The following is a 16228-nucleotide window of genomic DNA, read 5'->3' on the forward strand; positions in this document are numbered from 1 at the left end:
TATCTGAATGACTGCAACAAACTTCAAGGGGTGATTCTTTAGTGAATTTTAAGGGTACTTTGATATATGAACCAGGGGCGACTTCGGCTCCCCTAAGGAGCTACACCCCTCCAAAAATGGCGGAAAATTTTGGTTTAATTTCTTTCTCTCAAAAACCAGAAACGCTAGGAAAATGAAATTTGGGGAATATGTTTAACTCATAATGGGGCACGTTTTGACCCTATTTGTACTTTCAACCTACCCTTCTAAACTACTAAACGTAACCACCCCCGTTCAATTTATGCCTAGATTTTTTTTATGAAAATGATAAATACATTGGAAAAATTTCAGTTAGATAGATAAAACTATTCTAAAACTTTTTTGTCTCTCTGATTTTCTTCGAAAATTTAATAATTTCTGAGAAAAAAAATAATTAAGCAAACACTAACTGTTAAGCTGTAGGGTTGTTAATCAAAAGTTGAAATGAATTTTTAATGAAAAAAACTTAGTAGGCTTTGCAATCTTTGTCAGAAATATTTTTGACGTTTAAATGTCAGTGGTTTTCGTACATTATTATTGTTTTATTTAAAATTTTGAAACGTCGAGTGAACGAGCGTAAATGCGATAGAACTTTATTTAAAAATTAATTTGAAAAACAATAATAATAGTAAGAAAAACACTGACATTTAAACGTCAAAAATATTTCTGACAAAGATTGCAAAGCCTACTAAGATTTTTTCATTAAAAATTCATTCCAACTTTTGATCGACAACCCCGATGTTTAACGTGCAGTATTTGCTTTATTTTTTTTCTCAAAAATTTGTCGTTTTTGGAAAAATTTTAGAGAGACAAAAAAGTTTTAGGATACTTTCATCTACCTAGATAAAATTTTTTTAATGTATTTATCATCTGCATAAAAAAAATATTAGCAAAAATGTGAAGGGGGTGGTTACGTTTAGTAGTTTAGAAGGGTAGGTTGAAAGTACAAGTAGGGTCCAAACATGCCCTATTATGAGTTAAACATATTCCCCAAATTTCATTTTCCTAGCGTTTATGGTTTTTGAGAAAAACAAATTAAACCAAAATTTTCCGCCATTTTTGGAGGGGTGTAGCTCCTTAGGGGAGCCGAAGTCGCCCATGGTTCATATATCAAAGTACCCTTAAAATTCACTAAAGAATCACCCCTTGAAGTTTGTTGCAGTCATTCAGATACACCCTGTATATTCGCTTATAGGCTGAAAACGAAAATAGCTATCGAAATGTGGTAAATGTAAACTGATATTCATTTTCAAAGAGCTTTTCATTGATATATCACTTATCACACATATATCTGAGGGCTTCAGAAGGTAAACTGCCCCTAGTTTTTTGGAATATTTTAAAAACTACCCTGTCGATTTTGGCGATATTATATGTCCTTATAGTACGATTAAAAATATTAATGACGTGTTTTTTCTTATTTGCCTCTGACCATCCCCCGCAAAATTACGGGTTATAATAGATAACCCCTTTCCTTAAGAATAATGTGATAAACTGTAACACTTTTGAACAATATTTTGAAGAAAACCATAAATTAGTTGTAAATTAAGATTTACGCAGTAAAATAAACCCTATACAACATTAAAGAGTGGCTGGGGTTAACTACCCTAACCACCCCAAAAATTAATTTTTTTTGCGAAAATTGTCGATTTTGGTGCAATTTCCCACGATGATTTTTTTATACGTTGGCTAGTACTATTGTAAGAACTTACAAGGGTTAGAAGTTTGGGGTAGAAAATATATTTTCGCTAATAACTTTCATACTCCTACAGAAAAATGTTTTTTATCCTTATTCTATTTAAATAAACCAAAGGTTAGGATAATTATATAAATATTTATTAATAATGAGTTAAAAAGTAACTGACAAAAGAATGGTTGATTATCACAAATTGTATTCTACATTATTAATTTAATTTCTTTTTTTTTACTTTTTTTATTCAATATATTGTTGGCAATAATGAAAATCATGGAAAAAATGTTTTAAACACAACGATTGTTTACACCATGCACAAGTTATAAGCTGTATCTCCACAGATATCGCACGTAGGATTTTCATTGGAAAAGCAAACCTCCACGGGATTTTCAAACTGTTCTGGTCTGTTCTGGTGTATTTAAAAACATTAATAAATCGTGGGGAAGACAACTGGTTATGCGTTAAGGATTGCAAGTTTAAAATATTATCTCGCTGATACAAATTGACATCGTACTGGTAGATAATAACTTGATCAGAAAATCTTCTAATGAAATTTTTTCATATTCTAAAACCAAATTCATCCAGGGGTTGAATTTGACCTATTGTCCCTGCAGGTATAGACAAATATTTAAACTTAACATCCGATGGAGTTATTTCACTAATAATTTCAGGGTAGTGGCCACTCCAAGAATCCAGTAATAGTAATGATTTGGGTCCGGTGTTTGGGAAATAGACATTTTGTAGCCAATTTTTCATATGAGCAAAAGTCAGTTTACCAGACTTTGATGCCAAAACGAATATGTTATCTGCTTTGAACATTGTATTTATTACCCTCGGTCCAAACGTACCAGAGGATTCTTTTAATACAATGAAAAGAGGAGAAAGTAGCTTTCCATTTGCAGATATGATATGCGTGTGTAACTAACCTCACACTATATAAGGACAGGGTTATCACTTTACAACATTTAGATTTAACACAACTGATAGAAACAATGATTATCAACAATACATTAAATAAAAATAAATTAAAAAGAAACTAAACTAACAATGTGGAATACAATTTGTGATACTTAACAATTTTTTTCAGTTGCTTCTTAACTCATTATTAATGAATATTTATATAATTGTCCTAACTTTTGTGTTATTTAAATAGAATAAGGATAAAAAAGCTTTTTCTGTAGGAGTATAAAAGTTATTAGCGAAAATATATTTTCTGGGGTTGTAAGTTATAACTTACAACCCCAGACGCAGCGTCATAGTCTAATCCGTAAGACCTTTTGCTCCAGGCTCCATCAGCAATTACAGTAATATAGGGCACTCCGACCTCATCTATATCTCCTGCTTCTTTAGCTAACTGCTTTTCTCCCTCTGCTGCTTTTTCCATTGAACTTGACGCTGTTTCATGAATAACATCGGCTAGTTTACAAAACGCTTTTTTAAATGTTTCCTGTCGCATAAATGGTACTTGCAAAACATTTAAAAACTCTTGACATTGAGCGTAGCCAATTCCGGTTGAAATTGCACCCAATGTCGTTGCCTCGTTTATGTTCATCAGATCTGAGGTCTCCGAAGATGTCCCGATGCTATCCACTAAGCCACACATTTTACATTGTAATGTAAAAGTACTTTTTAAACCTTTTCGAGTCTCTTTTATTAGAACCATATCAATTATACAACATTCGAAAGGTTTATGACGCGGGTACGACAAAATTTGTTTTAAAATAAAAGCCATGTCAACTACTCGCCGAGCGATGGTGTTTAGATCATTTATTTGTTCAAATGTGTTTCCGTGGGTATTTATTTTAATTGTTTCTTTACTGAAATCTTTAATGCTGTTTACTTCAGATTTTTCGTTTGATGTGTTGGTATCGTCCTAGTTTTCGTCATGTTTAGGACATGGCAGTGAATCGTTTTTATAATTCCAGCTACTCACATTTTTTAATGTACAATCAAATATATCAAATATAGGCAGCAAAACTGAAGCTCTATGCGGAATAGTTATTTCAAGTCGAAATGAATTGACAAAGCTTTTTCTTATCGACTTTTGTAGTCGAGATTATTTTTTTTTAATTAAATATTGTAGATCGATAAGAAAAAATTGTATTCTTTCATTTCAACTGATTTCAACTGAGAATAGACTGTTCTATATGAGATTTCAGTACATATTCAATAAGTATAAAATACCTTTGCTTTGCGGCTTTTTATGCTAATAATCGTCTGCTACGTATTTTCCCCATTTTAATTAAAAAAAAAACACTAAAATATATAATTTTAACTAACAATCGATAATAATGAAATACTAGTAATAACAACTATGTAACAAGCGGCATTCAATTAAGAATAAAATCAACGTCGCTGATTGTCGGGGAATTACCCGACAATCGGACAGTCCTAGTCACCATCGGCCTGGCGCGCCAGCCCGATCGAGTACACATGGAGCGGTGTTGCCGCATTAGGCGTGTTCACGAGCGAATCTCGTTTCGAATTTTTCGCCAGCTAGGTAGGCCTCTTGTCAAAAATTATTAATAATCATCAACAATTATGAGGATTCACCGTAAATGAAACTTACAAGTTCTCAGAGCCAACTTTTAAAATAATTTTAACTCAATATGGCGGCACATAGCGGTACATGGCACGATATTTTATTTTTTTACACGGTAACTATTAACTTTAAGGAAAATACTAAAGAGACAAAAAAGCACCACTAAAGAATGAGCTTGACAACCCATATTTTTTTATGTTAATATTCATGGCGTTAAAAAGTTGTTATAAAAAAATCAAAGGGGTTGTGAATTTCATTCCCTTAGAGGGCGCTAGGGAAGTTTAAGATATGGTTGAAAGTGAGATATACACACAAAATTTCAAATTCTATGGTTTACTTATACCCGAAATAAAAGATAAAATGTAAATTTTTGGCTCAACTTTGATAGCTCATAGCTCGAAAACAAAAGAGTTGCGATCCTATGTTGCGATGGATTTTAACGTTTTCTGTAATTTTCACTAATTTACTCATATTTGTTTTTACTAAGATAAAATATGAATAAATTATATAAAATTACAAAAATTTTAAAGTAGAAAGAAAAAAAAGTTTCCGATACCGGGAATCGAACCCGAGCCTCCTGGGTGAAAGCCAGGTATCCTAGCCACTAGACCATATCGGAGATACAATAATGATACCAACCGTCAAAACTGACTGTGAAAATTCCTAAAACATTTTAATCTATTTTAGTTTTCTGTAATATTTAAAAAAAAAGTTATATTTCATTTTAATATAACCCTACTTTATAAAATAATATTATTTCTTTATATTGAGAAAAGATAAAAAAAATAGCTAAAAAAAAAACTTCCGATACCGGGAATCGAACCCGAGCCTCCTGGGTGAGAGCCAGGTATCCTAGCCACTAGACCATATCGGATATATATTACAATTGGAAGTTAACATTAATACGTTAAATGCCTAAATTTATTACATAAATATACCGGGTGAGTCGGAAGGAACGGGCCAAACTTTAGGAGTGTGTTGTACACTAAAATATAATGTAAAAAAACTGATATATCCTTATCCGATTTTCTTTTATTTTCTTTTTTTTTTATGGCATAACTCTTACTACATACATAAGTACAGGGTGTCCCAATTTCGATGTCCGCATAGGCATAGGCTATCTCCGAAACTAAAAGAGATAGAAAAAAAGTAGCTTACATGTCATGATCTCGTTTTTCGAGAAAATGCTAATGCCGAAAACTCCGAACAGCTATCGTCTTTTGTTTTCGCCCTATCGGCAAAAACTTAAAATTTTGCGAAAACGACAATCGCGAATATCTCACTTATTATCAAAGATGGAGTATTATAAATAAAATATTATATGGGCAACTTTTTACGAAAAATTCAGTCGCGTAGGTAGAATTTTTTTCCCATCTTTTATTTTCGAGATTTTTTAAAATTATTATTTTATTTATATTCAATTATTATTTCTTTGTTTTTTTAAATGAAAACCATAGTTGACTACGACCTAAAATAATTTGTTATTTTCTTCTGATAACAAATATATATAGTTTGTGGGATATATTTCTTATAGTTCACACCTAAGATTAAAATTTAAAAAATTATTAATAAAAAATTAATAAAATGAACAACTTCTGACTCGCTAAAATAATTTATTTACTCAGAACCGGTTTCAAAACTTAAAAAGTTTCATCTTCAGCTGAATCTATATACAGTATGACCCATTTGAAAGCGGAGCACTCTCGTAAAATCGGTATTTATTATCCGATTTCGACAATTTTTTCTTTTAATTGTAGAGTGTAAGAAACTGTACCTTAGGACAAAGAGATATATTTCTTTTGAAAAAACCAAGGCCTACTATTCCACTTTTTAGGTCCAAAAAATGAAGAAAATATATTAAGAATTTTTTTACAAAAAATCTGAGTACACCACTGTATTAAGCGCCGTTTGAAATGGGCATATACCAAATTTCATCAAAAATGGTTACAAATTAACACCGTTACAGATAATTAAAAAATATAATTTTTTATCAATTAATTTCATTGTAATACAGTTTTTGTATTATATTACCTTTTTTGTCATGGTTTACTAGATCAGATCAAATAAATTCATAAAAAATGACATTTTTCAATTATTTGTAACGGTTTTAATTTCTTACCATTGTTAATGAAATTTGGTATATGCCCATTTCAGAAGGCGCTTAATGCAGTGGTGTACTCAGATGTTTTATAAAAGATTTCCTAATATGATTTCTTCATTTTTAGCACCTAGAAAGTGAAATAGTAGGCCTTGGTTTTTCTAAGAAAAATATGACTCTTTGTCCGAAGGTACCAGCTTTTTACGGTCTACAATTATTAATGATAGACCTTTTGTATTTCTTTGGAGTAGCACGTCTGGTTGTAGACATTTGGTGTTTTCTTCGCCAGAAATACCTGTATTTCAGCCTGCTCCTACCTTTCAGAGTCATCTTTTGCGAACCGCTACGAAGGTCGTACAACCGATATTTGGTTGTTATTTCGCTACTACTTCTTTTTTCTTCCTGACTCGCCAATTAGTTTTCTGAGAAAAACTAAATAAATATTTTAGATTTTTTGCTACGGAAGGTGGACAAACAATACTTCGCAATATCGTGGTTATATGGACTTTCATATCGAAAAATCTTGGACAAAAATTAACAGGATTTCCAAAGAATATTGAATTCTCGTTGACGCGTATTGAATGGTGATTGAAAGGCAGGCTCCGATAATGAAATAATAAACATGATGGAAAAAACGGTAAATCGGGCAAAAATTCACATGTCAAGTCTCGAATATTCGGATCCCAAAATAGATATTCCAGGTTTTGTACGATAGTGGGTATTCATTTAGGTGTAAATAGGGCATTTTTAGTCATTTATCTCAGTTTGTATATGGTATAAGGTTAGTTATCTTTAATAAGATTGTGGTGGTTATGATTATGTTATGGATAAAGAACTGTTACAATTCAAAATTTTATATTTTAAATTCGGAGCGAGGAGAATCGCTCTCGGGAAGAACGGGAGGGTGGAGAATAGAGTGTGGGTGATGAAAGGGTAAAGAACTGGGAAGTGTAGTAAAAAGTGGAATGTAAGTAATAGAGATTTTGATTTAGTTTTTTTTTTAAGTTTGTTTTTTTTTATCAGATTATTTAATAGATAAATTTAAGTTAAATGAACGAATTTTATTTATTTTATTTTATTTTTCATTTCGTCATCCACCGCTTAACACTTCCATCGTTGTCTATATATACAAGGCTCCTATAAAAAGTAGACCCGAAGAGAATACTTTTCTCCGAGATAATACTCGAAGGTCTTTTACCACGCTCGGGGGTGGTAACAGAACGTTAGATAAAATCATAGTCGGTTAGTATGTGGTTACTTACTTACGTGGTTACTTACTTTAAATGGTGCTTTACTAATGCATGGTTAGTCCATGTATTAAAGCCCTATTTAGGAGGAAGATGTATTCGAAACTGACTTTTTTGATTATTATAGCTACCGAGTAACCGAGAGCTGCCGAATAACACCTGACGGCATTGCATTCCAGGAAGATCATCTCCAGAACGTACAGCACATCCCTAGGCTAGAGATTACTGACTCCAACTTTCACTAGACAGTAAATTCAGAGGACCCCTTTAACGGCATCGAGCTTCGATCGTAGTTTTATTAGCCCCGCATCTTCAATTTTTTTTAGGCGAGGCAAAAACTGAAAAATTCCGCCCCCGTCCACTTATATTTATTTTTACCTTTATCATCTATACATATAATTTTAGCTATCAGATGTCCACTAATTGATTGACATTTGGACATAGCCTACATAGGTCTTCCGAAAATAATGCATCCATCGTTGTTCTTTCTCTGTTAAGCCTATTTATTTACAGATATATGACATGAACGTGTAGAATATATATTTTATACACAGCACAGGATAGGATTTAAAATAAAAATATGTATAATAAAAATAAAAATCAAATATACTATTGCATTTGTGAATTGAAATTACAATTTAATCTTCGAGCTTTTTGTTCAGCAAATAAATCTGCTGGACAAAGAGCATGGCTAAAGCTGCTAATATGGCCATGTCATAATTTAACTCGTGTGCAATTCGATTTTCTATCGCTAAGATTGCAAGACAGAAATTTTTAATTAGTTTTAATTTGCTAAAACTTCGCTTACAGCTTGCGGATGTAGTAGGAAGTGTAGAGTAAATTCGCAGGGCAATACAAATATTAGGAAAAGTATCCTGCAAATCATGCGCATAAATCTGTTGCAAGACAAAACCGTTAGTCTTTTCTATATCACCAAATAAAAGCGGGCTTGCTCTTTAAAAACGTAGAGTCCTCTCAGAATTCAACGACGCTTAAATCTCGCTCGTATTTTCGAGCCAGATCTGTTCCATACTTTTGCAGTTCTGCAATTAGCATTTTGAAAATATTAGTACCATTAAGAAAAGCAAAATTCAAATTCAGCATGGTAGCACAATCAAACCTCTTTTTAATTTCTGATATGATTCGATCAAGTACCATCATTATTTCTTTAGAAAATAGATGAACAGGTTGGAGTGTTTGTAATTCGTCTTTACACATCTCATCGAAATGTTTTTTACGTTTCGGAATTTGTTTGTTTTGCAAAATCGGGTCAACACCACTTTTTTCAGCAACTTCTCCAGCCTCTTTTATTCAATATTCCATTGGATTTTGTCTCATTTTTTGCAAAGTTTTGAGCAGACCATCCGTTAGTGCGACGTAACGGGCAAGGATAATATCTTCTTTCTGAATTTTTATATTCACTCGCCGACCATCTCGTCTGACTACTTCCTTTTAAATTTGTTTTAACGTATTTTTCACAATGTCCCACCTAGTAATGGAGCCAACAAAAAAGCAATATACTGCAATCCTGGCTTGTACTCCTTTATGGATGCCGGCCATATTGGACCCATTATCATAAGATTGGCCACGACATTGTCCAATATCTAAATTATCAACTGCATTTTTTTCTAAATTCTGTTGACAAATGTTCTCTCCTGTCTTTCCAGCAATTTCTATGAAACCAACGAAACTTTCTTTTATTTCACACACATCGCCAGTTCATTTTACATATCGAATTACCTGGCTCATTTGTTCTATATGGAATACATCTGGAATGCAGTCGAACATTATCGTGTAGTATTTGGCTTCTTTGATGTCATTCAAAATGCTATTTCTAACTGTTTTTGCCATTATGTTAATCGTTTCATACTTGTCCCTTTTTTAAGTATTTTAATTGAAACTTGAAGAGTTGAATTATGTTTGGCGAGTAGGGAAATTAAGTTCAAGAAGTTACCTTGACTAGGTTGAGGACATTGCGTGATCAGATCGCAGGATCTGTCTCCATTTTTCTTTCTCTGAGTGAATTACTCTCTCATTGTCTTGATCAATACCCTGGCATGATTTCATTTGTTGTACCCGTGTTTTCCACTTGATCATACACTCTTTGGGCATTTGAGTTGCCTCGTGTTCGGTTAATCTCTCTGAAACTTTTTTCCAATTAATAAACCTTGTAGAACACAATGCAGATGTGGCGGTAAAAGACGGTTTCTGGTAAATCTTGCAGCAAATCTGGGGCTGCTCAAATTATTCTAAAAGTTGGTTCTAAGAACTTGTAAGTTTCATTTACAGTGAATCCTCATAATTGGTGATGGTTATTAATAATTTTTAACTGTTATTAAGCAAGAGTATCAATTTTTTAATATTGTTTAAAACAACGTAATTTGTTCAGACAGGCATTAATCTTATTTATGGTTTTTCTTATGAAAATCACAATTAATTGTTTAATTTAGTTAGTACTAGATCCTAGTAAGTGCACAACTTCCATAGCCAGCTATAAAGAAAAAAAATGTATTAATAATAGCAGCGCTTTACAGTACAATGTAGCATATTTTATTTTTCTACGCTAAAACTATTATCTTTAAGGAAAAAACTAAACAGACAACCAATAATGAATAAGCGTTACAACCCATATTTTTTTATGTTAATATTCCATGGCGTTAAAAAGTTGTTATAAAAAAATCAAAGGGGTTGTAAATTAAATTTCATCCCCTTAGAGGGCGCTAGGGAAGTTTAAGGTATGGTTGAAAATAACATATTAACCAGTAGTATACCCGAAATAAAAGATAAAATGTAAATTTTTGGCTCAACTTTGACAGCTCATAGCTCGAAAACAAAAGAGTTGCGACCCCATGTTTATACAGGATGTATCTGAATGACTGGAACAAACTTCAAGGGGTGATTCTTTAGTGAATTTTAAGAGTACTTTGATATATGAACCTAGGAAAATGAAATTTGGGGAATATGTTTAACTCATAATAGGGCACGTTTTGGCCCTATTTGTACTTTCAATCTACCCTTCTAAACTACTAAACGTAACCACCCCCGTTCAATTTATGGCTAAATTGTTTTTTCGAAGATGATAAATATATTGGAAAAATTTCAGTTAGATAGATAAAACTATACTAAAACTTTTTTGTCTCTCTGATGTTCTTCGAAAATTTAATAATTTCTGAGAAAAAAAATAATTAAGCAAATACTAAATGTTAAGCTGTAGGGTTGTGAATCGAAAGTTGGAATGAATTTTTAATAAAAAATCTCAGTAGGCTTTGCAGTCTTTGTCATAAGTATTTTTGACGTTTAAATGTCAGTGGTTCTTACTATTATTATTGTTTTATTTAAAATTTTGAAACATCGAGTGAACGAGCGTAAATGCGATAGAACTTTATTTAACAATTAATTTGAAAAACAATAATAATAGTAAGAAGAATACTGACATTTAAACGGCAAAAATATTTCTGACAAAGATTGCAAAGCCTACTAAGATTTTTTCATTAAAAATTCATTCCAACTTTTGATCGACAACTAGTTGTTTAACGGGCTGTGTTTCAACAAAATCGGTGAGGGACAGTTCTGATACTTCCCTTGTTAGCACCCCAAAAAAGTCGATATCGATTTTTTTTCCTATTTTTACGAAACTATTATTAAAAATCATAGAAAATTATAGAACTCAATATTATGACTTATATCAAATTATATTAAAATTTAGCGGGGATCTCGAAAATTCAATAAAAATTGGTACATTCCATTTAAAATAATGAAGTTGGGGTCCATTTCCGAAATAACCGGAAGTTGGAGAAAACTGAAAACATTTTAGCTAAAACGAGCACCTCAGATAAACACTATACGCAAATTTTCAGAAAAATAGTGCTTGTAGTTTGCCACATACATATACACTCAGCTCGTCGTGAAAGACCCTGTACAGGGTGACCAAATTTCGATGGGTTTGCAGGGTATCTCAGTTATTATGAAAGATAGAAAGTTGCGGCTTTCGCGAACCTGAGCTACTTTTTTGTGAAACTTACAATGGCGCAAACCAAATTTTCATAGCCCTCTTCGTTTTTGATATACAGGGAGTGTTTGAAATTTACAATTTTCAGACACCTCCTGTATCTCAGCTATCCGGAAACTTAGTAAGAAAGTAAAAACGGGTTCTAATAGATTTTTTCACGTGGAATCCAATGGTGCACGTAGAATTTTTCTAGTCATCACGATGTTTGAGTTATAAACACAACTCAAAAACTGAATACTCAACTTCTAAAATACTCACCTCTTTATAACTCAAAAACCGTGATGAATAGAAAAATTCTACGTGCACCATTGGATTCTACGTGAAAGAATCTATTAGAACCCGTTTTTACGTTTACGGATAGCCGAGATACAGGAGGTGTCTGAAAATCGTAAATTTTGAAACACGTGTTCTATTCGTGTTTCTATTCGTGTTTGATATACAGGGATATCAAAAATTTTATTTGGAAAATTTGGTTTGCGCCATTATAAGTTTCAAAAGATTTAATGCAATGAATATCTATGTTATATTAATTAAAAAACTTGATAACAACGATTTTGAACTCTATTAATCCACTATTAATTAAGTTTTCATCTAAGACATGATTTATGAAAACATTGAAATTTTTCTAAGTAATGTAGAATAGATTGCTCATCTGAGACCACTCTACCAATATTAAAACGCATAAATTTAATATCTTAAATTATAATTAAAATATCTTGATTTTCTCAACAGTTATCATGATTTTCTTCATTTGAAACTATTACACGTAACTTGATTGTAAACGGTCTAGATATCGAATAGTGACACATACATCAAGTTGAAATTTTCATTAATTAAGCTTATGTTCAAGATATTAAGCACCAAAACGACCTAGTTTGTTGTGAAACAACTTGCTGATGATAAATTGGAGAAGTTATGTCAAAGTAAACGATATAAACGTTTTAGGTATTAGATTTGTACAAGATATGTCACGTTGATATCCTTATTAATTTCTATTCAAAAATTTATCAATTTTATTTAAACCAAATTAATTAACAATTAAATGTCTATTAATAAAAATTTCGAAATTGTTCTATTTTTACATCATTTATTTATTTTTTTTTATTTTTATACATTTACACAGATATTAACAACAAAGGCGGTTTACATATAGCGTACGTACAACTCATAATTTATACATAAAAACAAGTATCGAACGTAATCGCGATTGGGAAAATGGGAAAGCACAGGAGTATGTAGAGAAGGAATAAAAGGAATCGGGATAGAGAGTTGGCTGTTGTGAAAATTGTATAAAGAAATGTGTAAATCACAAAATAGTCGGTCGAATTAATAATTAATACGCCAAATAATTAATGTACTCACACCGTCGTACGATTATAAAAAAAATAGTTCTTATGATAAAAATGGTTCTAAATCGTTATCGGGATCTACAGTATCAACACCAAAAGACTCCACATCTGCTTGACTATCAGCATGAATTATTTTCTTTTCACTTCCAGGCTAAACAATAATAATAATATTATTTATTATGACATGGGACATAAAAATAATTGATAATTAAATACCTTTGGATGCATTAGAATAAATGGTAATTCAGCGGATAATTCCCCAGTTAGAGCCCCAAGAAATAGTTTAACCTTAATAGAGTAGGAAACAATAATACCAAAAGCATCTCGACTTTCTTTATCTGGATTTTCTAATCTAAAGTAAAAATATTAATAAATTTTTGCAACCCTTTTTAATTTTTTATTAACATTTCTTACAGTGTACTAGACGCCAGATTTGTTTCTTGCTTCTTAAGTTGTCCATCTAGAGCTATTCCACGTCTATCCCTATTATTTGTCAATAAAGGTGTTAAATATATAATTTTTTGAAGACTTGATCCTGGTTGTATAGGACATCCTTCCCTATTTATCAAAATAAAAATAAAAAGTTAAAGGAAACAATTTTAATTAATTAATTCTTACTGTGTTTCAGCGCTAGCCACAGCCGTTCTATACTGTCCATTTTGAAAAAGAACAACATCAACACCCTGTTGTACCATAGCTTTAATTTTCTTAACGACTTTATTACTGTTATTACGAATACAAATATTAACACCAATTTTTTCTCCATGATGATATAACTAAAATAAAAATTGAATCAATATTTTCTGCAACCGGGTAAAAAATAACTTTTAACATACAGTGTGTCCGTAAAGTAACGGATATAGGTGATAAAATCATTATGAACGGTTTATCGAAAAAACCCTGAAACGGGTCTAAAGATTTAAATTTGTTGCAACTTTTTGGTGAATTTTTTCCGCCATTTTTAACCGAGTTACAGTGACTTACATAAATGATCGGACACTAAGCTATAGCACAAAAATAAACAAATATTAAATAAATCAACAAGAACGAAAGATGTTTATTATAGAGAATTTGTAGAAAATATACTTATTAATAATGAAACAGAGAAAAGGTTTTATTTATATTATGCCTTACACCACAGAAACAAAACAAAAAAAATAACACAAATTACGAGACACAGAAGTCATCGGACAGAACTTTATCAAATTATTTAATCGAATTTTAATATTTTGTGGGATTTCCCTTGACCGATAAAACAGCTGTCAACCTTTTTGGAATTGAGTTGACCAAATTTTGGGTAATTGTGGAGGATATATTTGCCCATTCTTCTTTCAACGCTTTAATGAGCTCTGGTTTGGAGGATATGGTTCGCGTCCTTATTCGACGATTTAATTCTTCCCAAAAATGTTCGATTGGGTTTAGATCAGGTGCTTGTGGAGGTGTTTAGATTACTTTTGGGCAGTTGTAAAGTAACCATAGCCTTACATTATGGGTCTTATGTTTCGGATCGTTATCCTGATAAAATTGGAAGTTGTTTAGAAGGCCCATTTTATTTGCGGATGATTTTAAATGGTTTTTTAAAATATTCAAATAGCCATATTGGTCCATTATGCCTTCTATTATAACCAAATCACCCACCCCAGCTGCCGACATACACCCCCAAACCATAACTCCACCACCAACGTGTTTTACGGTTGGCGGTAAATTTTCTTTTTTCATCTCTTCATTGCATTTCCGCCAAACCATTATCCGTCCATCACTTCCAAATATATTGAACTTACTTTCACCTACAAAAATTACCTTGTTCCAATAATCAATAGACTTCTCAATTATGTTTTTTGCAAACTTATGCGAAGTTTACGATTTCTGTCGTTTATAAAGAAATTTTTTCGAGCACTTCTACCATTATACCTTGCACTTCTAATAACGCGGCGTATGGTTTCAGGGTGTACGCATTTTGCTCCATTACTTTCTAAATTAGCCGCAATCTTAGGGGCATTCAAGCGAGGATTCTTTTTAATTTCTCGCACAATAATTCGTTTTTCCGCATCATTTAAAATACTTGGTGCGCCACTTCTTGGTTTATTTGTTACCCTACCTTCATCTTTGAAGCGCTTTATAATGTCATGTACTGTTGATCGACTAATCTTCACAATTTTAGAAACTTCCCGAACCGATTTTCCTTCTTGATGATGGGCAATAATAAATTTTCTTATTTGAATGGTCGTTTCTGTTCTTTTCGGTGCCATTGTTCCAAAGATAGAAATAATATTGTTGTCTTCACACAAACTTTGTATTTGACATTAACAACAATCAAATTTATAATTAGTGGTGCCATCTGTGTATATGTAGCTGATTAAATTATAATACCAAATCGAATGTCCGATGATTTATGTGTGTATACTTCCACAGTCTATCCAACTTTATTTTATTTATTGTCAAAATGTATGTAACTTTACAGAAAATTTTACTAAATTATTCAATCAAATGTCTCTAAGAATATACTAAATACACTAAAGAAGGGGTAATAACCATTGTGAAGATAAATATACAGCGTGTCCCGTATCTTCCGCATCAGAGCATTACACGGTTGTAGAATACATTATTCTGAAACGATCTTTCTAATAAAATTTTTTCGAAATGTTTATAATAACCGCACGGGAACTGTTTAACGACGACCAATAACGGACAACTTTGATTCATCGAAAAAGTTTATTTCTCTTTCCATGACGAATTTATTGGTGAGTACACGTGGGAAACGAGTTATCATCGGCGTAGCGGACCGGCCGAGGGTGGCACCGATTACCTGAGTCTGATTTGCGATCTGCTGATTGGACGAAAAACAGTTCCTTTAAACAGTTCCCGTGCGGTTATTATAAACATTTCGAAAAAAATTTTATTAGAAAGATCGCTTCAGAATAATGTATCCTACAACCGTATAATGCTCTGATGCGGAAGATACGGGACACGCTGTATGTTTCATGTATAATACATAAGTGTCCGATCACTTATGTGAGTCACTGTATGACGTCATCGACATTTTTTTCAAATGGCAATCCCCCATTTTTATTACGGAATATGAAAGAATTTTGTTCTGAATCTAGTACAGTCAATTTTAATATTATTGCTGCCATCATTATTTCTTTTCATTTTATTTTTATTTTGAATCAAGTAAAATACTTTTATCTTTCTGTACTTTTATTAAAACGGATGTAATGTTATAAATTCTACCGGTTTCGGTCCTTTTATAAGACCATCTTTAGGAACTTTCGAAT

General features: G+C 32.0%; 1 protein-coding gene and 2 non-coding genes across 3 annotated transcripts in view; all 3 read right to left on the reverse strand.

Moving 5' to 3' along the window:
- Positions 1-4797: 4797 nt before the first annotated feature.
- Positions 4798-4869, reverse strand: TRNAE-UUC (transfer RNA glutamic acid (anticodon UUC)). Its single transcript has one exon. It is a non-coding gene; the product is annotated as a tRNA-Glu (tRNA).
- Positions 4870-5052: 183 nt separating this feature from the next.
- On the reverse strand, positions 5053-5124 carry TRNAE-CUC (transfer RNA glutamic acid (anticodon CUC)). The gene has a single exon. It is a non-coding gene; the product is annotated as a tRNA-Glu (tRNA).
- Positions 5125-12671: 7547 nt separating this feature from the next.
- LOC111416582 (arrestin 1) overlaps positions 12672-16228 on the reverse strand; it is a 75316-nt gene continuing 71759 nt past the window's right edge. Inside the window, exons 4-7 of the mRNA XM_023048639.2 lie at positions 13572-13729; positions 13368-13511; positions 13170-13305; positions 12672-13104 (exon numbers count right to left, since the gene is read on the reverse strand). Coding sequence (XP_022904407.1) covers positions 12997-13104; positions 13170-13305; positions 13368-13511; positions 13572-13729 — 546 coding nt within the window. The 3' untranslated portion in view covers positions 12672-12996. The remainder of the gene's footprint in view (positions 13105-13169; positions 13306-13367; positions 13512-13571; positions 13730-16228) is intronic.

This window comes from Onthophagus taurus, chromosome 6 (assembly GCF_036711975.1).
Source record: "Onthophagus taurus isolate NC chromosome 6, IU_Otau_3.0, whole genome shotgun sequence".
Classification (NCBI taxonomy): Eukaryota; Metazoa; Arthropoda; class Insecta; order Coleoptera; family Scarabaeidae; genus Onthophagus; species Onthophagus taurus.